Source organism: Dermacentor albipictus, chromosome 1 (genome assembly GCF_038994185.2).
Source record: "Dermacentor albipictus isolate Rhodes 1998 colony chromosome 1, USDA_Dalb.pri_finalv2, whole genome shotgun sequence".
Taxonomy (NCBI): Eukaryota; Metazoa; Arthropoda; class Arachnida; order Ixodida; family Ixodidae; genus Dermacentor; species Dermacentor albipictus.
This window is the reverse complement of record NC_091821.1, coordinates 433,064,981-433,090,219: the sequence shown is the minus strand read 5'-3', so window position 1 is coordinate 433,090,219 and position 25,239 is coordinate 433,064,981. Positions and strand designations below refer to the sequence as shown.

Below are 25,239 nucleotides of genomic sequence, written 5' to 3'. Positions count from 1 at the left end.
TACTAGAAATATTTATAGTAAACTTTTCTATATACGTGGCAGGTAAAACAAATGCATCACAAACATGAACAATTCAGAAACAAAGTCTCACTCTTCGACTGTCTCAATGACTGTTAGAGCCCAGACTCGTTTTAACGTACATGGTACGGAACCTCACTGATCTATCAGCAATCCTGATTTCAGCCAAGTCTAACGTACATGGTACGGAGCCTCACTGATCTATCGGCAATCCTGATTTCAGCCAAGTATGAGGGACAGCATGTCGTCCCGATTTTTATAGCCCAAATATACAAAGAAAAAGGGCGGTAGGGCCGTTGCCCGTCCCACAGATTCAGTTGCCAATGAGAGTCAAACGTTTGTTAAACCACAACCCAAAAAGATGGGCTTACTCTTAAAAGTAAACATACTGAAAAACAAAGCTGTTTTCCTTCTTCCCTAAAACTCCGTTGCCCTCTCATTTCTACGTAGTAAGTGACGGCCTCAGCAAAACACACCAGGCCAGTCCAAGTTACTGCTGGGTCGTCTCAAACCCCGATGGCGTCTCTAGACTGCAAACGTCTCGGAAGCCGGGGCATCGACACCGCGTGCTGCAGCTGCACTTAAGGTTTGTCTGCGTGGGAGACTGACGACCGTCCCTGTCATCCGAACTTATTGCCTACAAGACAAAGTTCTCCGAGTGCGTGCTTGCAAGACGCCGCCGTCCGAATGCGCTCCTCACATGCGCACCGCATCTCTACAGCGCACCTTGTACGCTGTCACTCGACACCACGCAGGCTTTTCTCCGCACCCAGCGTCAAAGGCCGCTGTTGCCTTCCGGACGCGTAGAAGAATAGATCCCCGCTCCGTACATGCAGCACGTGGTCAATGTTGCTAAGTCCCTCTTAACTTCGGCGGCGCCTCCAATTAGCCAGGCACTCGGGAGCCAGGACCACCGCACCGTGTACAGCAGTCCCATCCGAGGCTTGTCTGTGTGGCTACATGTGGCCGTCGGCGGACTGCCAACTCCGTGCGCACAGTACCGACTTCCCCGAATCCGCACCATTTGCTAAACTTTAGTATGACAGACTCAACGACATTAGACTAAAGGGGGTACTTGGGCAAACTGATTATAGGTGAATCTTATAGAGACACCTCTATGCACGGGGTGCCGTCCTGTCTTCAGCCTGCCGTAGTGGGCCCGCTATGTACTATATATACACTCCATCTGTGTACGATATCTGTGCGATTAGATGGCGGGGCGATTGCTCGCCTTTTGACTCGGTATGCGTGATTATTGTAAGAAAGAAGAATACACGTAAAGCCAAGTAAAGTGCGTGAGAAAAAGAGAAGAGCGCTGCTCAGATGCAGCTGTCAAATGATTTTTTCCAGAGGGTGCGCCGTATTGCACGTTTGATAAGAAATAACTGCACGCTTGATAACAAATGATTCGATTCTATTATTACGCTAAAATGTTTTACGCTGCCGCTACATGCAGAGCTCGCAAAGTCCTCTGTAGCACGCCCGTGTTCTCGCACGGGCGTATTACAGAGCAAGCATCGTGGTTCCACGGGCTCCCGTTACCGACAGAATGAAAATAAACATTGTAGACACCGATAAATAAAAAGGCTTTATTAATCAACAATAATCGATGCAGTGCGTTTATGTACAATGGTGTAGTTCAGGTCTCGCCTGTATGCGCAGAGGCCTTCGCCTTTATTGTAGCATGACCACACAAGTGCTTCCCCTCAAATACCCGGCACCACGGAAAATTTTAGCGAGGCGACGGCAGCTGCTATTTTCGTCGCTCATCAAGCGAACGCAAAACTATCTTGGGCTGACTTTCTCGAACAAACTTGACAGCAAAAGCCGGAACTAGTCATTCATATGTAATCGATTCGTGCTCATTTTGCCTGGGCAACAACACAACAGCGATAGAAAGAGGCGGAGAGGAACAAAAGCTCCAGATTTAGCGGCATACCGGAGCTAACGCGCTTTCTCCCAGCGCAAGTTTTACGCGCTGCACAAACAACAGTTAGTGCTATTGCGGGATCAACGTGCACGCTCTTCTCCCCTCCCCCACGTAGGTCTGGAGACAGCGCGTTTTCGGGATTTCTGGAGACAGCGCGTTTTCGGCTACCTCACGGCGTTATGAAATACTGAAGAATTTGACTCATTATTTGGAATTATCCAGGGGATTGCAAATGCAAATCTAGTCTGACAAAAGAAAGGCGTTCCTCGCCAGTTAAGGTCGTCCTTTTTCCCAGGTAACTTCTGAAGCATCGTTCACCCCATACCCGCATTCCCATCGAGCACCGCGTTTGGAATTTCTTTTGCGCAGACCATAGGTGCATGACACACGACGACAGTGCTCCCAACCTCTGAAGCCAGTTTGCCCCTTAACTTGGAAAAAGAAATCTGCCTACATTTCCTTAGATTTGTGCAAAATGTGGTTCATTTTGTCAATATTACGTCCGTATAGGTAAATCTTCATGTTATGTAAATGAAGAACATTTTATTTATAAGCTTGTGTTATAATGTTCAATTAATGAAGTCATTGTGCTCAAGCTCAAATAACGGCACAGTGCAAGTGTTTATGCTAACATTATATCCTCCTGCTTGAAGACCTCTCTCCCTCCCCCCCTCCCCGCTCCCCTTCCGTATTCACAGAAGAAGACGTCAGCACATTAGTAAATTTATGCTTTCTTGTCCTTCATTCTTGTTTCGCACTTGGACCAAATTGACAATATTATTGCCAATTTGCCCTATTGCCTTATTGCAATTGCTAGGAAGATGGGCACTGAGCCTCTCTTGCAGAATGTAACCGCGTCAAAAGTCTGCTTCGGCACGACAGCAACGTAAAAGATGCGAATAATTTTTTTGAATGACCTGTTCTAACGTAACACCACCATATTTACGTGCTTATTACACTTCATTTGCAGCAAAGCACGCAAATACACGGCCGATATTTAAAGCAGTTCCACTGTTTCAATAGCGCGAAATTTCCCTACATTTGGAGAAATTTCTTTAGTTCCCTAAAAATTTGTAGCCAGCTTTAGCTTCACCTTTAAGAGAGGAACGCGATAGCATTCGAAGATCCCTGACTGCTTCTCACGCTTTCCGGCAACTTGAGCGTCTGTAATTGTAATGTTTAGCTGGAAAAGCTTGCCGCGAACGCTATGCACGAAGGCGAGCTTTGTGGTGGAACTACGGCCTCTTGCGTGGGCCGGGGTGGGAAGGTGGGGGGGGGGGGGGGGCGATGCGGCGGAGGCGAGCGCCAGCTGGAGTTAATGCAAGGAACCGGGCGCGCCGCTCCATGGCCCCCAAGACGAGTACTTATCACGCCGGCGCGCGGGAAACGCCGGACGCAGCGGCCAGTCTGTCAACGCCGCGGTCGGTTTGTGTGTGTGTGAAAAGGTTTCTTCCGAGTTTTCGCGTGACAGAATTATGTTTTATCGTATGGTCAAATTAAAATCCGAGAGCTATCATGTCTGCAAGTCGTGTGCAAGCAACAGGACGAGGAGAGGGACACACGACAACATCGTAGTTTACGATTTCTTCTACGTACTTTAGTTTGAGAAATTCAACTAGTTCAGTCAATTTCTTGCATCATATTTAAGGCCCGAGTATACATGGCTCGAACATCTTTTTGTCGATGCGATGCCCGACGCGGGACACCGGATTTTCTGCGACACGCGCTCCTCAATGCTATCGCGTTGAAATGTGTAAAATCTCTAGATCTAGGAAACCTTGATGGTGCCAAACCATCTGTGGGGGATATGCCATGAAGTAGGTGGTAATATGATAAAGAGACCTAGGGAATTTCCCCTGCAGGTGCCGGCTTTGCTCGACGACGAAGATAACGGCCGCGGAACCGCACGCGATGAGGCGCGAGTACTTTGCATACTCAAACTTCCATTCTTTTTTATTATATAAACGTTTCGAAAGCGTTGAAGAGACCCTTTCAAATTTCCTTCCCCACGCCATGAAATGAGCACTCAAGCGAGCTGCCTGATTCTTCGTCAATCCTCCACTGTGGGTAGGTGCCACAGTTTCTGAAGTCACCATCGCCGTCTTGTCGAGCGCTGGGACTAGGTTTGCACATAAAGACATCGTGTAAATAGTTTTCTGCGTACATCTCCACGTAACAATATCCCCCTAGTCGCGTGCCTGTGTTGTGGCTTCAGACATGTTCTTTTTTTTTTGCAATAGGAAAATGGTTTAGTGTCCAGCTCATGCTTGAGACAGTCTGCTGTTTGTTCGAGCAAGTCGCTATATCGCCCGAGTCGACTCCGCCGGTCGCAGTTATTAGTGGTGTCGCCGCTCCTTCGCCCGCATGGCGAGTCTAGCCGCCCAGTGCGTGGGCTGCGGGTGAATGTGCACGTTGACCGGCCCGTGGTGCCCTCGGCTCAGCAGCCCCGGTCGGTGCCCAAGGTGCGGCGGTGGGTGGTGGTGCCTGTCGTGACTGTGCGCAGCCGCCGCTACTCCGGCCACTGCGGCGCCCGCCAGCATGCCCACTGCCGCCGCTCCTGCCATGCCCATGCCGCTGCTGCCACTCTGGTTTTGCTGAGGGGGTGGCCGGACAACCTGCGTCGGCTGCGGAGAGAGAGATAGAGGAGAGAAAGAAGCGTCTTTGCTTAGAAACCGTGCTGCTCACGGTAAGGAGGGAAACAAGAAATAAACATATATCTTCAGGTCGGAAACTGTGCAAGCGATGTCTTTATTTACCTTCCTCTGTCATATGGTTATTGAGGGTCGAGAGATAACAGTGGTTACTTTAAGGAGAGGAGGTATATGAGACATGAAAAGTGGCGTAGCTAGGTCGTCTGGCACCCGGGGCCCATAGGTCTTCTGTCACCCCCCTCCCCGGGTGTAGCTGGCGGAAAGAGGGTTGTCTTCAGACGCATATGACACCCCCCCCCCCCTCACTAGCCCCTTGCACCCGGGGCCCACGGCCCCCCGGCCCCCCCTGTTGCTACGCCACTGGACATGAACATCCCTATCCCAAAACGCCTCTTATAAGCTCTGAGTGAGCGTTGTGCATCAAGTGGTTATCGAAAGTCGTATTTGAGCCGTAATAGTGGTGATAGGATTTGTAAAGTAATTGAACTAAGCGAAGTCAAAGATGAACAGCGCTTGTGTCGTCCTGAAGCTCGTCTATGTCTTTGGCGTTGTTTTCACTATGGATATTAACCATCTAGCCCAACAACTTGGAGAGCTAGGAAATTATTCGCGCGTCTCTCCGTCAGGTCATCGAGAAGCTCGGGATTGGTAACCATGAGTATGTTCACCTGCACTGTCACCACTTCTATATCGCTCTCTGGCACCTTTCTCCGACGCCAGTTTTCAAGGGTGGCCATAAGTGCACCGCTGGAAGAAGATAAAGAAAGGAGCAATACGCAGGGCACTGGTATGGGCGCCGTCCCAGCTGAGGAAAACGTCATGTTGAGGAGGAATGGAGAAGGTAAACATTGATCTCTTTATATCTCCTTCATTATTAGGTATTTCTAAAAAAAATTTGCGGCAGTATACTCACTGAAATGCATTGTACCCACTGCAGTGTGTTCTCAGTTCCGAAAAAAATAAAAATAAAGGTATCGCAGGACCCCTTTGAAACACAACCCCTGTATCAAGGTAAGGTCTGCGCTTTATGTAATCCACCAGCGGGCACTTCGAACGTGTAAATGCACTCACCGCTGTCTGTGCGTTGGGCTGCTGCTGCACAATGACCGTGACGGGGGGTGCCGACGGCTGCGCGTTCACGTATGTCGGGTTGTACGACGGTTGCATCGCCGCAGGCTGTGGCGGCGGTGGATAGCCCGGTGGATAGCCTGCCGGATAGGGGGCGGGCTGCACGCTGGCCGTGGCTGCAGTCTGGGGCGGGTAATAGGGCGGCGGAGGCGGGGCCGCGCCACCTGCCACAGGGGCTGGCTGTGGGTACGGTTGCACTCCAGCCGGAGGAGGGTAGTAGGCATTGTACGGCGCACCTGCAGGGAGACAACTCGTTACTACGCGCGGCACTTTGTTTTCCATGCTTTTATATTAAACCGTAATGAGTCTCATGACACTTAGGTTAGCAAAACGGCATTTTTGCTTTCTATACGAGACTGGCTTACTAGTAAAGACACGTGTCTCTCCCACAGACGTCTCCAATTGGAACAATGTGAAGTCTAGTTTGATGTTTAGTGCAGCTTAATGGCGAGTAGCGCAACACTGTAATCCGGCTCCGTATGCTGCGTAATCCTGAATGTAATCGCCACTCTTGATTCAGAGACACCGAGCATCAGGAGAGGTTGCAGTTAGTCAGGGTACCGCGACGCTCAAATGTTAGTTATAGAAAGATACTTTGACCGGTGTATCCATGGAGTTCGGCGAATGAGTTCACAGGATCTAAAGCGCCGGCAAGAGAGACACAGGCGAAATGCCTCTTTCGACTGAAAAGTTTGGATGTCGGTGGCCGGCGATATTTTCGGGCGTGTGTCTCATAGATGAGAAGTGGAGGTGGTCATCTAGATGTGGCGTGCGTGCGACTAAAATGTTGAGAAGAGGCAGCAATAATATTGCACTATAGTAATCAGCAACGCGTCAAACTCATTTCTGTATAACAGAGAAACCAGGGGACTAAAACAGTGCTTCTTTTGTAGTGCAAACCGCAGACTACCTGCTCAACCAGCAATGATCTGCAGAGACGCTGTCGTGAGTCGAAAACGGCATAGAATATTTTGTATTGAATTCTGCTCAAATAATCTAGGTGGTGGCGCATATGAGGCTGAGCTTAGAGGCACATCGCAAGTCTGGTGGCAATTTTATGCTCTCCTTAATTCCCTTGAACGATGTCTTTCGCCATCATCAGCTTCAGTTTCAATCAGCCTAATTTCAATTTCAGTTTCAATCCGTCTAATTCATGCCCATTCCAGGACGAAGGCCTCCCCCAGCGATCTCCAAGTACTCCTGTCTTGAGTCAGTTAACTGACTCCACCCTGTGCTTGCGAATTCTCTAACGTCATCACGCCACCCAGTTGACTGTCCTCATCGATGTCTTTTATGCCGTCCGTCAATGATCGAGAATCATTGCTTTACAGACGTCATCGTTGCCAGGCGAGGTGACAGTGTTATTTTCTTTTACCAGATGGAAGGGGTAAGTTCGACGGGTGTTCATGTCCGCGGGAGGTCGGAGAATCGGTAGAGTGCAGCACAGGTGGAACAAAAATATCCAGCACTTCAGTCACACATAGGTGGGGTTGTGGGCGCTCCTATTGTTTTCTAAATCAGCCCACAATTCAACAGACGATGGAAGGTTTCTTTGCACGAACTCAATATCCAGATCGCTGCTGAAGGATCAGTGATTCGGAGAAATGTCGGACAACCGTCGCTGACGGTGGACAAGCCATGACGATGCACAATGTACGTTTCTCGCACCTTCTGCTCTTCTGCCCAAAATGGGTAACGGCATAGTTAACGCGACTGACATGTATGGGAGGACGAAGATATGTCCGGAAGAGAAGATTGAGATACCGTAAGCATGCTTTTGAATAGTGAGGAATCATATAAGGGAATCTCGAACGGGGAATGGTTTGTGTCGCTTGCACTTCGAGCGCCGTGTTGATTTAAAGGCAGATCAAATAGTTATTTTTTTAAAGACGTAGGAGGCTTTGTGTTTTCCGAGGGGAGTAAATTTGCTTCTTTCCAGGAAGGCAGAAATTTTGACACCGTTTAGTTTTCGGCAGCCCAACAGTTATAAGTTATAACATAAAGGACGTTTGGGCTCGAATTCCTAAAATGTGTCGCTGTGCCATTTCTTTATTCTTTTTTTTTGGTATTTGATTGACAAAATTGACAGTTCGTTCGGGCCACTGCAGTCTCGCTGCTACTATTTGTCATAGTGATTCTATGAGGGCACCGCCAGAGTTCCCCTTAGGCTGACCACTTCAGACAAGCGCTACGTTCTGCCGTAGTTATCGTCTTTACACACCGCATGCACAATGGCAAGGAAGTCGGACGCAATAGCGGTTCACAAGGAAGTAAGTTGTGTGTGTGTGGAGCGAGGATAAGTGGAGATCACCCTACCCTATACTCTTCTTATACCACCTTTCCAAGAAATAAACAAATGTCTTAGTACAACTTGTTGGGCAGCTTCTAATACCTCTGAGAGGCTACGTTGAAAGCGAAGGCAACTTCGGTCCCGTTCAAGAAGCAATCGGACAAAAACAGTGAACTCCGCGCTTGGGTTACAGGGCAAAAATAAACAAGTTGTGTAAATCTTACGTCGGCTTCACCATATTTCCAGAGCATGCGCACAGTTGTAGAGCAGCGTATATAATAGTCTCTCATCGGCTATTCGGTTTAGTGCTTGTGTGTGCAGCTTTTGGGGAGTAGAATATTCACCACGGCGATACCAAACTCCTAGCGTAATAACCATGTCACGCTGCCTCTCTACTGAATTTTATACTAACCCCGATTGCAGTTAGTAGCATACCAAAAGTCACTGGTTTCATGAAAATGCGAGTGAATACTCTTGTAGAATAGGCTGAAGTGTCTAAATAGAGACATGCTGTTTAAATAGAGACTGTGTTGCTCGTAGCCGATTACAGGATAATCAGAGAAACAACACGACAGATATATGAAAATTTGACTCTATATACTATCACAAAATGGTCTTCCTGCAGCGTTTCTATTTTGTTGCTACAGAAGATAGAGCTTCTTTCGGGCTGTTATATATATTGTCTCAAGCACGTTTACGAAAAAGTAAGCTCCTCGCGCTGCTATTGCGTCCCTCTTACTCTTCCCCAACCAGCGACCGGAGTAATCAAAACGCAAACGCGAAGTGCCCAGCGTCTATATTGCGCAAGTCCAACAGGAGAGCTTTACGCAGCAGAAAGAACACAGATTGTAGCGAGCTGCTATCGTTGATGAAACAACGCACAGCGTGAGTGAGAATTGGAGGCCGTGAGAAGGAGGCCACAAGGCTTTCTCTGTCGACAATATGTAGAGGTTCACAGTTCCAACGGCAAGATTATCTATCTCGAACAACCAGCCGAAGGCGAGGACACACCCTTTCGCGAACACTGTATGCACAGAGCTCAATGATCTCTGCAATTTGATGGAATAAAGCATACAGAGACAGACGGCTGCCTACGCATTCTGTGCAAGAATTGAAAAAAAAAAATTAAGGGCCCTTCTAATATGTGAAGATGGAAGACCAGCGAAACTGTATTGTTCAATGGCTACATTAAGTTCTATGTGGTGGGTATGCTATATTGGTTGAATAAACGCACAAACTCATAACTTCGTTGTTTGCTTCGTCTTTCTTTTGGTATTCTTCTTTATCTATATCTTCATTATTTTATTTTTAGTGTTTAATGACTTTATTTCTTTACTTCTTTTTTTTGCTTTATACATACATGGCGATATTTTTTTTTTCTATTTTACACGGCTCTTGCCCGTGGACACATTTTTTATCAGAACCTATAGTCTTATTACACTTTGATGCAAAAAAAAAAACTCGTAGCTTCTTTTCAATGCAGGCACTGCCCCTTAAAGGGCCCCTCACCAGGTCTCGCCATCTTGAGCTGACAAGCGCAGAGCGTACAATGCGCGCTGGCGACCGTGTTTGCAAAGAATTGCAAAAAAAAGAAAAAAAAATGAGGAAAAAGAAAAAGAGAGGAGAAAAAAAAAATGAAAGCGGGTCCCGTGACGTATGCGTCACATGTTCCTAAGGGTGGGCAGCGCAACCCGGACGAAAGACGAGAGGAAGTACACAATACAAGCGCAGACTAACAACTGGTTTACTTCTTCAAACAAGGGACTATAATATACAGAAAATGTAAACACAGGTAAAGTGAGGCTTACAAGGTTGTTAGCCTATCTTGTTATTCAAAAAATCAGTTTCTTTATCCTGAAGACGCCTCGGCACACTCAAAACTAGTGAAAAGAAGAATTGCTATGACGTGTTTAGGTTCTGCACTTAGAAAGTCATGCCACCACCTCGCCAATATGAGCTTTTCGCAACAACTCAATCGTCTAGAGAAGGCCGGTTTTCCAAAATCTATTATCGTATCAATATATGAAGGGCTAGTGAAGAAAATAAAAAAAAGGTGAAGCACCCCAAACACAGATCGAAAAAGTTAAAAAGTACGCAGTCATCCCTTATGTACGTCAGATGCGGCATGGGTTAAAAAAGACAGCCATGAAATATGGTGTTCAGGTAGTCTCCAGCAAAGAACTTGTCAATCAAGATTTGCAATCTTGTCAATAGACCTGAACAGGCGTCCAAGGCTATGTGGCGCGTCAAACACTCGGGGCAGCTTGTGGCATGCACGGTGGGAGTGGTCTACGTCATTCCACTTTTGTTCGCCAAAAAAGTACTTTGGGCAGACCTTAACATCATTAACATCTTGCCTTAACATCCGCCTTAGGGAGCACCAAGGTGTGATCAGGAATGACACAGGTTCTAATCTGGCCGCGCATTGTAGAGTTTGCTTATGCAAACTTATGTTTGAACAAACGGAAATGTTGTATAAAAATGTGAATGAAATCAATCGCGACATTGTGGAAGCCTCTTCATGCACGTAAACTCAGGCGCTTGCGTCAGCCAGACTTCTATCACTCTTCAGGATAAGAGCGTAAATTTTATTTTCGAATCAATAAGATTTGAGTTCGGCATCCTTTTAGTGGGCCTGGGCACCCGACGCGGACGCGGTTCCGAGACCTTGTCTCTAAGCGGCTTCCTCGGCTCGCTGGACGGCCCAGAGTTGTGCTGTCAGGTTCGAGCTGAGCAGTGTGGTCTTCCAGCGCGAGCGGAGTCTGGCGGTGGAAGAGACGGAGGGGTCGGCACTGCCCGACTTGTTTGTTAAGTGCTGACATTCCTATAACAAGAAACTCATTTTTCGAATGGCAAGATAGGCTAACACCTTGTAAACGTCACTTTACATGTGTTTACATTTTCTGTATATTATAGTCCCTTGTTTGAAAAAAATAAACAAATTAGTCTGCGCTCGTATTGTGTACTTCCTCTCGTCTTTCGTCCGGATCGCGCTGTCCACCCTTAGGAACATGTTCAATCACCAACTCGCCCAGCTTAAGCAAGACTGCGAGTCGGCCTAGTTGGAACAAATTCATCTTGAAACTTATTGTGCGCAACAAACAGGGACGAAGAATAGAAGAAACACAAGGACGAGCGCTTATAACTGGTTTTATTTTTGAAGAACCACCTGCTTATATACCTACAGATCTGCGCGATCTAGTCAAACAGAGCACGCCTATAGCGCATATAATACACACAGATCTGCGCGATCAAGTCAAGAGAGCACATATACAGTACATATACCACTTGTGATAAAAAACAAAGACGTGGACCAAAGCCACCCGGTCAACATAAGAACAGCAAGGTGCATGAAACATCCACTTACGATAATATGCGTTAAAGATGTGATGATAGAAGTGAATTTCCTTCATCCAACAATGAAACCGATGGACGGCTGATGCATTTTTCTTTTTGTTTTTCAATCCAGTGTGCTTCTACAATTTCTCTCGCGGTTTAATTCCTGTTCCTATACAAAATGTTGGTGCTACTCAGACAGGGGGAGCAATCATGTTCGTGGCAATGCATTGCCAAATGCGTGCTAGGGCGACCTTTCAGACTGGACAAGTGTTCCCTCATCCTGGTGTTAATGCATCTCGCAGTCTGCCCTACGTACACATGACCACACGTCATAGGGATCTGATATACAACGTTCATCGCGCAATCAACAAACTGGTTCTTGCGCGGATGTTTGACACTACATTCTTTCTCTGCATCATCCTTTCTTTCGAACTTATTTTTAACCTTAGAGCACACACTACCTATTTTGTTTTTCGCTGAAAATACCACTTTCACTGCGTAACTACCAGCCACCTTCTTAAGGCTGTGTGAAAGGCCGTGCACATACGGAATCACTGAAATCTTGGAAGCTACATCCTTTTGCCTTTGATTCTTTTTGCATTGTCCTTTATCCTGTTTAAGTTTTTTCATTAGCCTTTCGCACGACGCCAACATCACAGCGAGCGGGTACCCAGCCTTTCTCAACCTATCAACTTGCTCAAAAAATGCACTCATTACGGTGTGGTGACATGAATTCAACAACGCTGACCGGAAACACGAAATGACTATGCCATTCTTCACAAGCCTGGAATGGTTTGAGGCATAATTCATTAGCGGTTTTCCAGATCGGGGTGAAAATGACCAACATACATGTTCCGGTAGGAATTCTAACTTGACATCAAGAAATTGTAGCTTGTTGTCCACCGGTACTTCAGAAGTGAACGTTAAACCCTTGCCTTGAGAATTGAAGGCTTCTACAACCCTATTCCTAAAGGCACCCTTGTCTACATGACAGCCTAAAATCAAGTAGTCATCGACATATCTGTATACCTTATTTACTACACCTTCTAAACCTTTGGCCAACTCTCTGTCTATGCTTCCCAAAAAAATGCTACTTAGGATGGGGGCTACCTTTGACCCGATGCACACACCCTTTGCCTGTATATAAGTTTCACCACAGAATCCTACATGTGTGTTCGCTAAATAAAAATGCAGAAGTTCAAGAAAGGATTCAACGGCCATGCCGCACGTGTTGCGGAAAGACACCTCATCATTCTCATTAGTTATGCAATCTTTAACACTGCACATTAGGGGCCCATGCGGTAAGGAGTAGTAGAGATCTTGAACATCTATGCTGAATCCCCAGCTGCAGCTTGTCTTATCTGATGCCAGAAAATTCACAAGGCCTTCCGAGTTTTTCAATGAGTACGGATCCTGTACTTCTAAGGAATTCAACATATTTTGCAGGAACTCGGCGACCATAACCTGCCAACACCCTCGCTCGGACACAATTGGCCTAAACGGAATTCCTTGTTTGTAGGTTCTTGCTGTAAAAAATATCTCCAATTTCATTCCTCTTGAGTTCTTTACATGTGACGTAAGCTTTTCTTGGTCACATTTCTTCAATAACTCCACCGCCTTTTTTTTACGTTTTCGACACTCACGTCACATTTCTTAAAGCACTTATTCACCGCTAGGAAAGCCTTTTCTAAGTAACAATCATTTGGTAAAACAACCAGAAAGCCTTCCTTGTCTGCTTGAACAACACGCAGATTATTCTCAACCAAATACTTAGCAATCCTATCAACATTGGGTCTGGATCCATCGCTTACCGAAGCATTGGCCACAACATCCACACATTCCACCACACATCGTTCTTTTTCTTTCTCTGGTACACTCCTGGCAATGTCCCTTGTAAGTGCTAACCTGTCGACGATGTCGATCCTTGGTTCCACGCAGAACTTCGGCCCCAACTTGAGTACCTGCTGATGCCGTGCTTCCACCGTTGCACCCCCTAGTAATAGGAGGCGTCCCTCTGGCAGTTCTCTTTTCTTCTTCTTCAGCAATTTTCGACGAACATCGTTCCATATAGCCTCAGTCACAATATTTGTCTGTCTGCACCAGTCTCGAAAAGCCTTCACGTTGAAAAGACCATCGGAAGCAGACGAACAGGCCCAGCTTGCCGGGTTGATTCAGTATGCGTCACGCGATTCTCGAGGTCCGGTATGTGAGAATGCAGGAAAGGAATTTCGCTTGCGGAGCTAGATGGGGCGAGGGGAGAGAGTGTCTCGCTTGACATTGGAGCCCGCCTGCTGAAATCATGGGTTCGCGGCACTGAAACATTTCTATCTCGGGTATAAATGCTCCGACAAAAAAAAAGTTGCGGCAGAATGCTCCCTAGAGGACACGTAACAACATTTAGCGTATAACCAAATTTTAGTATGAGGACTGCCGAGGGGACCTTTAAAACCCCTACGAAAGCCCCTTAAACTTCGCAAAGCAGTGACACTCTCCTCCTCCGCCTTCACTCCTCCTCGTTTCTCCTCTCTTTCGGGCTCCCTCCTCGATCCTGGCGCCGCCTACACTGCTCGAGCGTAGCAACGGCGCCAACATGCGCTCCTCGCCACTCCGTAGACGCTTCTCGAGCAAAAATGGCGCTGATGCATGGCGCGAGGGCCCACGTGATGCTATTAGGCCAATAGCGACGCGGCGTCGGCCTCGGCCAGAGCGCGCGAGGAGGAGGCGACATTCTTCAAAGCGGGGCAGTACTTTACGAAGGTTAAGGGGTTTTAACCCAAACCACTTCCTTTCTCCTCGGTTCCACTCCCACGTTATAGGCGCGGCCTCGAGGGTGGCGCCGCCTATGTCGACACTGCCGTAGCAGACGACGGCTAACGCGCTACCGGAGAGAGGGAGAAGAACAAACAAACAAAAAAACTGAAAAAATAGAGACCAAGAGGTAAAAAAAGAACAAGAAAGAAAAAGAAGGGCATGGGAGGGTTTTGGGGGAGCGAGAGGTTAGGGGGCACTCAGGGGTGTCGATGGCGGCATGCTTTTGTGGCTTTAGAAGAGCCGGTCAGCCGGTCAGTGCGCGAGTAACAAAAGAGGCCCAAAAAGACATCAGTTAAAAGAACTACTTGAGTAGCGTAGCAACAATGCGTTGGGTAATTTGGAGCAGTTAAGATGGCGACAAGGAGTCTGGGGTGCAATGCGTGGGGTGGCTGGAAGGCAGCGGCTTGGTCTTTCAAGGGACGTTAGCCCCAGTAACTCAACCTAGACGTCGACACGGCGGTATACAGAAGTGGTGACACCCTGTGTAGCTGAGGCACCGAAAAAGGTATCCTGGCGTCTGGGACTTTGGAATGTGTTGGTGAGGATGTTTCAAAAAATAAAATAAAGAACAGACAAAAAAAGGGGGGACAGAAATCGGAATAACAAATAGGAGGAGGACATGAGTAAAAGCGGGCGGGGGCAGGTGTGTATGGGAAAAGGGGTCGTACAGTTGGTATATGTGTAAAAACATGAAATAGTATATTAAATTAAGTAGTAGGCAGGGAAAAATTGGAAATGTAGGAATATGTCAAGTTTAGAATTAAGGATAGCTGGTGGCACCATTTGTTTTGTGCCTTGTTTGATGATATGGGAATTCCAAATTAAAGTTACAGCTTTTAGAGACTCTAAGTTGCCACGTGCCAAATTAATTCCCGTCGGGTGTAGGCATTTAAACTTGTGTATGAGGTATGATTCCTATACTTCTTCTCGCGAGGTGAACGGAAATTTGTTTGTAGTATATAGAGCCTTGCTTTGTCGAATATATGACTGTGTTCATTGAAGTGGCTCGCTACGTACTGCTTTAGGTAAATTGTGTTTTGTGTCTGCGCGGTGACCGATGAGTCTTGTATGAATTTGTTGGCCGGTCTCACCCCCTATGTATTGTTTGCTACAAGCGGCGCATTCCAGACAATAAACTACGTTGCTTGATGTGCAGGTGAAACTCGATGTTTCCTTGTGTGAGTAATTCGACGCTGTACTCTTTACTGCAGTAGTAGATTGATTATGTTTGCATGTAGAGCACCTGAAGTGGCCGCATGGACCGGTTCCTAACTTCGTCTTTGTCCTGAGTTTGACATGTACAAAAATATCATTAAAGTTAGTGTTGCGTCAGTAGGCTACTCTGGGCGGGTCGGGGAAAATCTTACTCTGGGCGAGCGGGGTGGCGGGAAGATCTAAGAATGGCGCTACTTTTGGAACATGTAGGGGCTTTATCACCTTGTTCATGATGTCGCCACCATTATCACGAACCAGCAAACTAATAAAATGGTTCTTCTGCCTTATATTTCACCATTGTATACAGGGTCATAAAGATCAAGGGCGAGTGAGTCACAGCGTATTGATTATCGGCTATCGGTTGCTGCAGTCAGAAAGTAATTTTTGCAACCTAATATTCCCATCTGTGGTATCCCGCTGGAAGGTAGGAGGCAATGCGGCTACAATATTCTTGTAGGGAGAGAAACACAGTCTTCAACCAACCTATTATGGCGGCGCGCTTTGAACTGTGGTCAAGAGCATCACGCGAGGCCCTCATCTCCCCGCCATTGCATATGCAGTGAATTCGAAGTCGTCGTCCTTTGAGAAGCCTTGCGTCCTTCGGGCTGTTGTTCGAAAGCACACGCTGACGACGCGTGTACATAAGATAGAGCGGCGGGTCAGTGTACGCTTGATGCGCGTGCATATGCGTACATCTTGATATCCGCCCACTATTGCCAACGGCGGCATGCTTTTAGGCGGTACATGCGCATAACAATACATCTACGCTGGTATGTGTACTGCCGCTTGCGGAAATTATGTGGTGGCATAGATCCGGGCATTGTTATACAGATGTGCCATCGTAGTGAGGACAAAGGTGAAAAATTTCACCCCGATAATATGTGAAACTTTGGTACTTATATGTGGAGTTGACGAAAATGAAAATTGCGTGCGTGTGTGAATATCACATCGGTAGAAGGTGCTTCCATTGGCAGAACGTCGTTCCCTAAACGGTATATAGCCACGCAGAGAGCGCAACGGGGCGCATATCTTTGGCCCGACGTGTGCGTGCCTTATTGCTTTATTACGCCACACGATTTGAGGGCTGCAAGAAAGGTGACACGGCGAGTTGACGCGGTCATGATTCAACTTATGAAATGCCATTCTAGATCAAATATAATGTATATCGACGTATTATTTCGCACAATTACTGCTCGTAAACAGACGTGCCGACGCCGACGAAACGCTTGAAATACGCTCCATGTGGGCGCCTCCTTAGTCCTTTAGGAGCCGGCGAATATTACGCAGTTTTGGAAGTTTCTACAATGCCTATTTGGAAGCCATTTTCCGGCACACAAATGCGGCAGTAATGATTGATGACTGAAGAAAAAATTGTGCAAGAGGTTATTGGCACTATGTAGTGCAAGCCGCCATAGTTGTGTTGACGCTGTGCGGCTGTACAAGTGCAAGCTGCAATACGCAGAACGGATTGCCCCATTGGAAGGATGTTTAATAGGCTGTATGCAGGGAGCGGATAAACAGGTGCTCTAAGCGCAATCTTGCATGTAAATGAACAGGAACGAGTGAGCGATGAAAATATAGTTATTTAACGGCTGCTTTTAACATATTGAGCAGCACTTGTGGCAAAAGGAAGCAATTCTGCGCTCCGAAAATCTGGAAAAATAGAAAAAAGTACCATGACAGCCATTCGAATATATCTTTAGGTATAGAGTGCTCGCGTGGGTAACATTGAAAAAGAAACGCGCACCACCATTTGTCTTCGTAAATAATAATGTAAATTAATAAACACAGGCTCGAAATATAGCGACAGGGCTAAACTAATGCATACGTAGCATGTTGAGGATAAACAAAGTGGTTGTCTATACACGATAAACTCTCGATATTTAGTCCTGTGTCAAAATTACTCTTTTTGGTACACGAGAGATGAGTCACACACGGAGCACGCCGCCTGCTTGCCGTGAGAATTTGCCACCCAGAAGAACTTTGAAGAAGAGTTTCCAAAATAAAATCTCCTTTCTGGGTGCCGTGAGGATAAGAACTCGTGATAAGGACATTGGCCTGTACTCACTCATGTCGAAACTGTGCCTTCTTCCAAGTGATGAACTTCGGTCAACAATAATCGCACTGGTCTCAAGTAAGGAACCTTCGCAGGGACAGTTAGTCGAGTAGAGGTGTGACTACGCCGCGGTGCTATCCACAGGAGAAATATGACCGTTTTCTTCTACCAACGTCCTGTATATCGTCACCCAGAGGCGCAGGCCTATCGCCGTTATCTCCCGAGTACAATGTCCACCGGCTGGCTGTATCGAACCTCTAGAGGTCGCTTTCTGTCTACGACGTTCAATCGCCACTACGACCTGCTCTTGCACACCCTCCTCTCCCGCTCTCTTCTCTCTCCCATTGCTTTGTTTCTTTTTTTTGCCCCTCGACCTCCTGGCCTCTCCTACATGAGCAACGCACGTGGAAGGAGGCCCCACGTCACCGCACCGACGCCCGTACACAACAACTCAGCCGCAGCTGGATTGTTTTCCGCTCGCCTCTCATCCGCCGCCTGGCTTCGCCCTTGATCGCAACTGGGACTCGAGCAGTACGTGTGTATGTGCTAACGGCCGCGCACATACCACACGAACTTTACTGCAGACCGAAGCCGCGTTTCCGTTTTGGTGGCCTCTCGTTTTTTGTCCCGTCCCCTTCGCTCTTCCCGCTTGCGCCATGTACGCGCGCGCACGTATACACCCGTATAGAAGTACTTCCGCTGTCGACGTGCTGTTCTGCTTGTGACGTTTTCCTTCCGCGCTCCTCGAGCCTGGGGCGATAAGTTTCCGGAGAAATCCTGCGCGCGTGTGCGTGTTGCAAGCCCGTATCGCGTCGCCTGGATTGACTCACGGTCACGCTCTTCTCCCTCTCGCCGTCGAACGACGCTTAAAAACAGATAATGTGATTGAGGGAGTTTTGTGTGAGTGTGTGAGCCACCGGCGTGAATCACCGGCGTGAATCGTCGCGACGATTGCATAAGCATTGCTCATTGAGCGACATCGCTTTTGTATATGTCACAATTAATTACCTTCGCCTCTGCTCCAGAGGATAGCTTTCTTTTTGAGAAGAGGCAAGTAAATTTCGACAACTTGTCTGCATGTATAGGTGGACAGATAGAACTCACTTACGCTTCTTAAATGTTCTAGAACAACGTTAGAACAGCTTTGACTAGGTTTCAGCCACACTCAGACTCGCTAAAAACCCGAACCTGTCGAGTTCACTCGGACTCGCAGTCATCAAATTCAGATCCAGCTGGCATTACTACGGGCTCACTCGAGTTCAACACTACCAAGTACTATACACAGCTAGGCTCATTCGTTTCCAAATTTCCCAGAAATGGGAACCATCCGGCTGCATTCGGTCCCCCTCGCCAAAAGTAATGCGTTGTCTGCCTCTCTCGAACTTGCCTAATTCAGATCCATCTACGCTCATTCACATTTAGACTCGCCAGAAAGGAAACCCAACTTGCTTTATTCGGTCTCGCTCACAAAAATCACACGCTGCTTGACCTACTCGAACTCACAAAAATAAGACGACACCAGGCTAACTCGCACTCAACTATGTATTGTTTGCAAACAATACATAGGTGAGACTGGACAACAAATTCATACAACACATAACGGCCACCACGCAGATACAAAACACAATTTACTTAAAGCGGTAGCGAGCCACTGCAATGAACATGGTTATATATTCTACAAAGCAAGGCTCTAGATACTACAAATTTCCTTTCACTTCGCGAGAGGAAGTATACGGAATCATACCTCAAACGCAAGTTTAAATGCCTACACCCGACGGGAATTAATTTGGCGCGTGACAACTTAGAATCTCTAAAAGCTGTAACTTCAATCTGAAATTCCCATATCATCAACCAAGGCACAAAACACGTTGTGCCACAGCTAACCTTAATACTAAACCTTACCTATTCTTCCATTTCCAACTTTTCCCTGCCTACTACTCAATTTAATATACTCTTTCATGATTTTACGCATATACCAACTGTACGACCCCATTTCCCATATACACCTGCCCCCGCCCGCTTTTACTCATGACCCCGGCCCGCCCTATTTGTTATTCTGGTTTTCGTGCCCCCTTTCTTTTGTCTGTTTTTTTTTGAAACACTCTCACCAACAGATTCCAAAGTCCCAGACGCCAGGACACCTTATTCGGCGCCTCAGCCACACAGGGTGTCGCCACTTCTGTGTACCGCCGTGAGGAGGCCTACTTTAAGCTACTGGGGCTAACGTCTCTTCAAAGACCAAGCCGCTGCCTTCCAGAGCTACCCCATGCATTGCACCCCAGACTCTTTGTCGCCATCTTAACTTCTTAAAAGTTATCCGAAGTATTGCTGCTACGCTACTCAAGTCATTCTTTCAACTGATGTCTTTTTCGGTCTTTCTTGTTACTCGCTCTGACCGGCTGACCGGCTCTTCTAAAGCCACAAATAGATGCCGCCAACGACACCCCCAAACGCTCCCTAACCTCTCGCTCCCCCAACACCCTCCTATGCCCTTCTTTTATTTTTCTTGTTCTTTATTCCCTCTTTGTCTTCTTTTTTCCTTTTTTTTCTTCCTGCCTTCCCACTCTCCCACTGTTGTCCGTCGTCTTAGGAACCACGCTTATAGACGTCAGGCGACAGCGCTCATTTTCTTTGCAGTCTCTCCCTTTACAACCAGCCGCCACCGACAACAACCGCATGTGACGCCACTCTGCTAATCCGTTAAAACCAACATGCCAAGGATGATGAGGCCGCCTTTGACGAGGATATGTCCTCCTATCGAAACGTTGCCCAGCCTTTCTGAGGCACCTTATCCCTGTTTAAAACCTTTATACCACAATGTGCTATTCCATCTGTCAGCCCAATTCTTGATTTTGGATTACCAGTCAAAAGTGTGCTGACGCAGCTCTTTGCTGAATAGAAAAAATTGCAGCGGCACTTAAGTCTCTTTACGTGCTTCGAATGCGAAAGCGGTATGACCCTTCCGCACAATATTTTTCACTTGGGATACCGTGGTATACCGAAATTTTTAGGGTGGACCAAGTTCATTTTGGGAGTGGACCAGGTTAGTTTTGAACATGGGTCAACTCAACTTGCGAATTGGGCATAGTCAGTTTTGGGAGCGGGCCAGATGGGGTTTGGACGTGGTTTAACTGATTTTTCGTATTGGGCAAAGTCAATATTGGGGATGGGTCAAGTGAAATTTTGGAGTGGGCCAGTTCGGTTTTGAACTTAAGTCAACTCAAATTTTGAATTGGGCAAAGTCAATTTCCAGGTGGACCATCCAAATTTTGGGGGTGGACTAAGTCATTTTAGGGAGGGGTCCAGGTCGGTTCTGAAAGTGGGTCAACTCAATTGCCCAATTGGGCAGTCAATTTTTGGGGGTGGGCTGAGTCAGTTTTGGGAGAGGGTCAGATCGGTTTTGAATGTGGGTCAACTCATTTTTCGAATTGAGCAAAGTCAATTTTGGGTGTGGGCCAGGTGGGTTTTGAATTTGGGTCAACTCATTTTTCGAATTGGGCAAAGTCAATTTTGGGGGCGGGTCAAGTCAACTTTGGGTGTGGGCCAGGTCGTCTTTGAACGTGCATCAACTCAATTTTCGAATTGGGCAAACTTAATTTTAGGGGTGGGCCAGCCAAATCTTGGGGGTGGGCTATGTCAGTTTTGCGAGAGGGCCAGATCAGTTTTGAACGTGGGTCAACTCATTTTTAGAATTGGGCAAAGTCAATTTCTTTCCCCGCGGGATATTGCAGTGCAAGCCGCAGCAGGTCCAGAGCCGGGAACTTGACGTCATCACTTGGTCACGCGGGTTTTGGTACCATCGGATGGTAACGCCGGACGCGGGATTTTCCTTCTCATGGGGCATATAATGCTTTCACATAAAAGATTATACTTTTTCTCATGACGAAGTTGTCGTAGCGGCTGGAATGACGACCCTCGAAGCGCCGTTGCTTGCCTTGGTATTCGACGACACTTCCCCAAGGAAATTCCTAGAACTAGAACGTTGGGAATTGTCCGTCTGGAGAATTAAGGTTCTTTTGGGGCCTAGGAATGTATAAATCCAGCCGCCACCTTCTTTCGCAGTCTCTCGTCTTTGACCTACAGCATGAAATAAAGGATTATAATTTGCTAAGCATCGTCTCGTCCCTACCGACACCCAGAACTACGGAAGCCTGAGGACAGCTTTTTAGTAGTTCACTTACCACGTCATAACAGCTCTAGGAGACTTGGACGTCATACCTTCCCGTTCCTGTAGGCCAATAAGAGTGGGTCGTGCACAAAAATGGCGACCTCACATATCCAAACCACGGTGATGATGCCTTCGAGATGGCGACATGATAAAACCCGAAGCCAGCTCTGCGAACACTTCTGGAATGTTTTTGCCGAATCCAAGAAAAGCACCGCACCTTTGTGACCTCGCCTCCTGGGTCTCTCTGCGTTCTACGAATTGTCCTCAACTATTGTGTTGTGCTTCTGGAGAACCACTTCTACTTCAATAGGGCCTCCAGCAGACAAACATGCCACTTCATCGCGAGGAATGTTTTTTCTGACATGATCTATCTTGGAAAGTCTACTGATGGCATTGAGGGGTTCTACAAAACACCGTAATTTCAAGGACAACAGTGCGTTAAGCCACTTCGGCAGTCCCATTGCCCATGGTTCAGAAACGCCGAAATGATCCGCTGGAATCTCTACAGAAGCAGCACCGGAGGAAAAGGAGGAGCCAGAGGAGCGTTGTTGCTACTTAGCAGTCTGACCTAGTCTTGCAAAAGCTGTGGCAATTGCTCTGCCCAAGCGCCACTTATTATGTGCGGTAGGATCTGGAGTGGGTCGTATTACCTCTGGTAACACAGGCTGCTAGAGCTGGGATTTTGTCGCGAAATTTGAACACGGAACTTGGAGCTTAATTTTCTTTTCTAATAACCAACAATTACCGCGAAATTATTGAAAAAACGGTTGTGAAAGAATGATTATAGAAAAATGAGAAATTAAAAGTAAAATAAGAATTTTAAAAGAGCAGTGGGCCTTGCAGGAGGAGTGGTGGCATCGTGCTGAAAAATCCATTTCAATTAACGCTTCAAGTGGCAGCTGTCCTTCTGGGCCACGAACTTGCGTTGACGTGCTGCTTCCGAGAAGGACCGCATTTCGAGCTGCTGCGCCGTTTAGAGCCGCACATCGATGCAGGTGGACTGCTCCTGGACATCGATAACTTGGCCGCACATCGATGCAGGTGGACTGCTCCTGGACATCGATAACTTGACTGATTCCTTCGTCACTGCAATGACTTTCAAGACATTGGTGACGTCATCCCACGTGACTGAGGGAGCCTGCAAAAAGGAGCCCTGTATAGTGCTTCGACAGTGGGCCTTGTAGCAGCAGTGGCGGCATCATGCTGAAAAACCCATTTCGATTTATGCTTCAGGTTGGTCTTTATCTTCCTGATAACTACTACCGTAGCGATGACCGCTTTCTGCTGCTGCTGTCCTGCCCACTGTATATCAAGCGCTTTCCTGGTTGCATGAGCGATTTGAAGAAACACGTTTTACTTTGCGCGGACATTGAGTCAAATCCAGGTCCTACGGAAAAGAAAAGGCGGCGTGGCGTGACTTGCTTGCAGGCCAAAGTAAAATGCCGTCTGCTAGTGACGTGATCACGGACTCCCAAACAAACATTGAGCGAAAACAATCTACTCTAACAGACCAAATTGATGGTATCGAAAAACGAATATCGGCAGTGATCATACTGACAAGCAGCGTAAAAGAAATTTATGCAACTAATGCGAAGTTCACAAAACAGCTTACATGACATGAAAGATTTCGGATGATCTTGAAAACAGAGGACGAAGGAATAAGTTTATAATAAACGGACTTACTGAGTGACGCACCGAGACTACCGAAATGCTCGCAAAGACAGTAAGCGATGAAGTATTCCAACATAAATGGGACGTATCAGCAAAAGGCATTGAAAGAATTCACAAACTGTGTCAAAAGACTGAAAATAAAGTGCGACCTGTTAAGTAAAATTTTTGCTATCGTTGCTATGTATTCGTTGTCATACCATCCTTGGGATGCCATCCCGGTCCATCGTCATCACTGTAACTTCAACATCCAACTGTCGTCATCCCGTCGTCGTCATACCGTTGCCGCCATGCCATTGTACTAAAGCTGCCGTTTCACCGTCGTATTCACTTCAGTATCGTCATTCCGCTGTAGTGATGCCGTCGTGGTCATACAGTTTTCGTCGATCTATCGACGTCATTCTTAGTGCGTCATTCTAGCTTAATCGTGCTGTCGTTATTCAGTCGTTATTATGCCGCCGTCGTTATGTCATCGTCGTCATTGCGTCGTCGTCACATATGCACTGTCATGCATCGTTTGTCATGCCTTCTTGGTCGTGCCATCGTTGTCATTACCGCTCCTTGATCTGGTTGTCTTTCGTTATTCTGCCTCTATGCTGATGGGCGACCTTGGAAAACAAGTGCTATAGCAAAGTGGGACGATATCGGAGTATGTGGCATATAGCCGAAACAAAGAAAGTCTCAGAATTACTACCACACGTGGTAAATAAGCGTGTCTTCAGCAATATGGTCTGTCGCTACAGTGCTCGATTGATATTCGCATCATGCACCCTCGACATTCACGATAAGATGAGTTCTGCCGTAATTTTTTTTTGTTCCGAACTTCCGCGGCGATTCAAATCCGCCTTGACAGAAGGCGTAATCCACAGTAAATTTGCATATTCTCTCGCAGATGATTGCGCACCGAAGAAAAACAGCGCCATTAAAAAAAAAAACCACTGCGGTCACCTGCAGTGTATGATACACATACAACAGGCTGCACCACTGTCTCTGTCTGATGAGCGCAAGCCATGACCGCTGTTGTGAATTGAATTCCCAATGCAATGAATTGAGAAAAAACAACAATAGCCGCGCGCTAACCCATTGTCCATAATGCTGAGCGTCCACTAGAAGCATTTTTAAAAGATTTCCCGCGAAGTTTAAAACTGGTTTTAGTTCGAAGAGGAACCGCGTCTTTCGAAAAAAAAATATTGCGAAAGTGTTTCGTACACGCGGAGACATGCAAGCTTTGATCCAAGGCATTTGATGTACTTTTCCTTTCGTCATTCCTAACACTCTAGATGCTGCGACCGTTCTGGGGCAAAAGCGATGTTATATCCAGTGGCAAGGCTGTCACACTGTGTCTTTTACTTCTTATCCAATCTCGCGCATCTGAATAAACCCCGAGTTAAAAAAAATTAAATAATGAGGTTTTACGTGCCAAAACCACTTTCTGATTATGAGGCACGCCGTAGTGGAGGACTCCGGAAATTTCGACCACTTGGGGTTCTTTAACGTGCACCTAAATCTAAGCACACGGGTGTTTTCGCATTTCGCCCCCATGGAAATGCGGCCGCCGTGGCCGGGATTCGATCCCACGACCTCGCGTTCAGCAGCCTAACACCATAGCCACTGAGCAACCGCGGCGGGTAAACCCCGAGTTAGGTTAGGCTCTCAGCTCGTTTGCTTTGTTAACTTGATTCCTTCCACTGGTATACTTTACTTTAAGATTTGTTTTATTACTCTAACACCCTGTTAATTCGCGAAGATTAAAGGATGCCGTCCCAGCAAGTGTTTATTACTTGCGCCATGAGGCAAAACAAAGAGCTGTGGTGATTCCAAACAATGCTGTGAAAAATCAAACATGACAATTTCATTGGGATGATACACGATCTTCGTTGTATGTGAACGTGTAGTACATGGCTAATATATTCCTGACAGCATTAAAGTTCTATTTTTTAATTTTATCTCCAGTGAGGCAGATCC

The 25,239-nt window shown here is 46.9% G+C and overlaps 2 protein-coding genes across 2 annotated transcripts in view; one reads left to right on the top strand and one right to left on the bottom strand.

Annotated features, from left to right (window-relative positions):
- Positions 1-1,593: 1,593 nt before the first annotated feature.
- Positions 1,594-17,686, bottom strand: LOC135908409 (uncharacterized). Its single transcript, XM_065440193.2, has 3 exons — positions 17,451-17,686; positions 5,671-5,963; positions 1,594-4,572 (listed from the first exon to the last, which is right to left on the bottom strand). The coding sequence occupies exons 1-3, from the start codon at positions 17,452-17,454 to the stop codon at positions 4,285-4,287; spliced, it is 585 nt and encodes a 194-aa protein (XP_065296265.1). The 5' UTR covers positions 17,455-17,686; the 3' UTR covers positions 1,594-4,284.
- A 121-nt stretch (positions 17,687-17,807) lies between these two features.
- Positions 17,808-25,239, top strand: part of LOC135907330 (cholinesterase-like) — a 92,251-nt gene continuing 84,819 nt past the window's right edge. Inside the window, exon 1 of the mRNA XM_070532296.1 lies at positions 17,808-17,969. The gene's annotated coding sequence lies outside the window, so the exon portion shown is untranslated. The remainder of the gene's footprint in view (positions 17,970-25,239) is intronic.

Coding starts and splice junctions, on each gene's coding strand:
- LOC135908409 (XM_065440193.2), bottom strand. Junction 4,573..5,670: donor AGCCCAACGCACAGACAGCG/GTGAGTGCATTT, acceptor CTCTCTCCGCAG/CCGACGCAGGTTGTCCGGCC.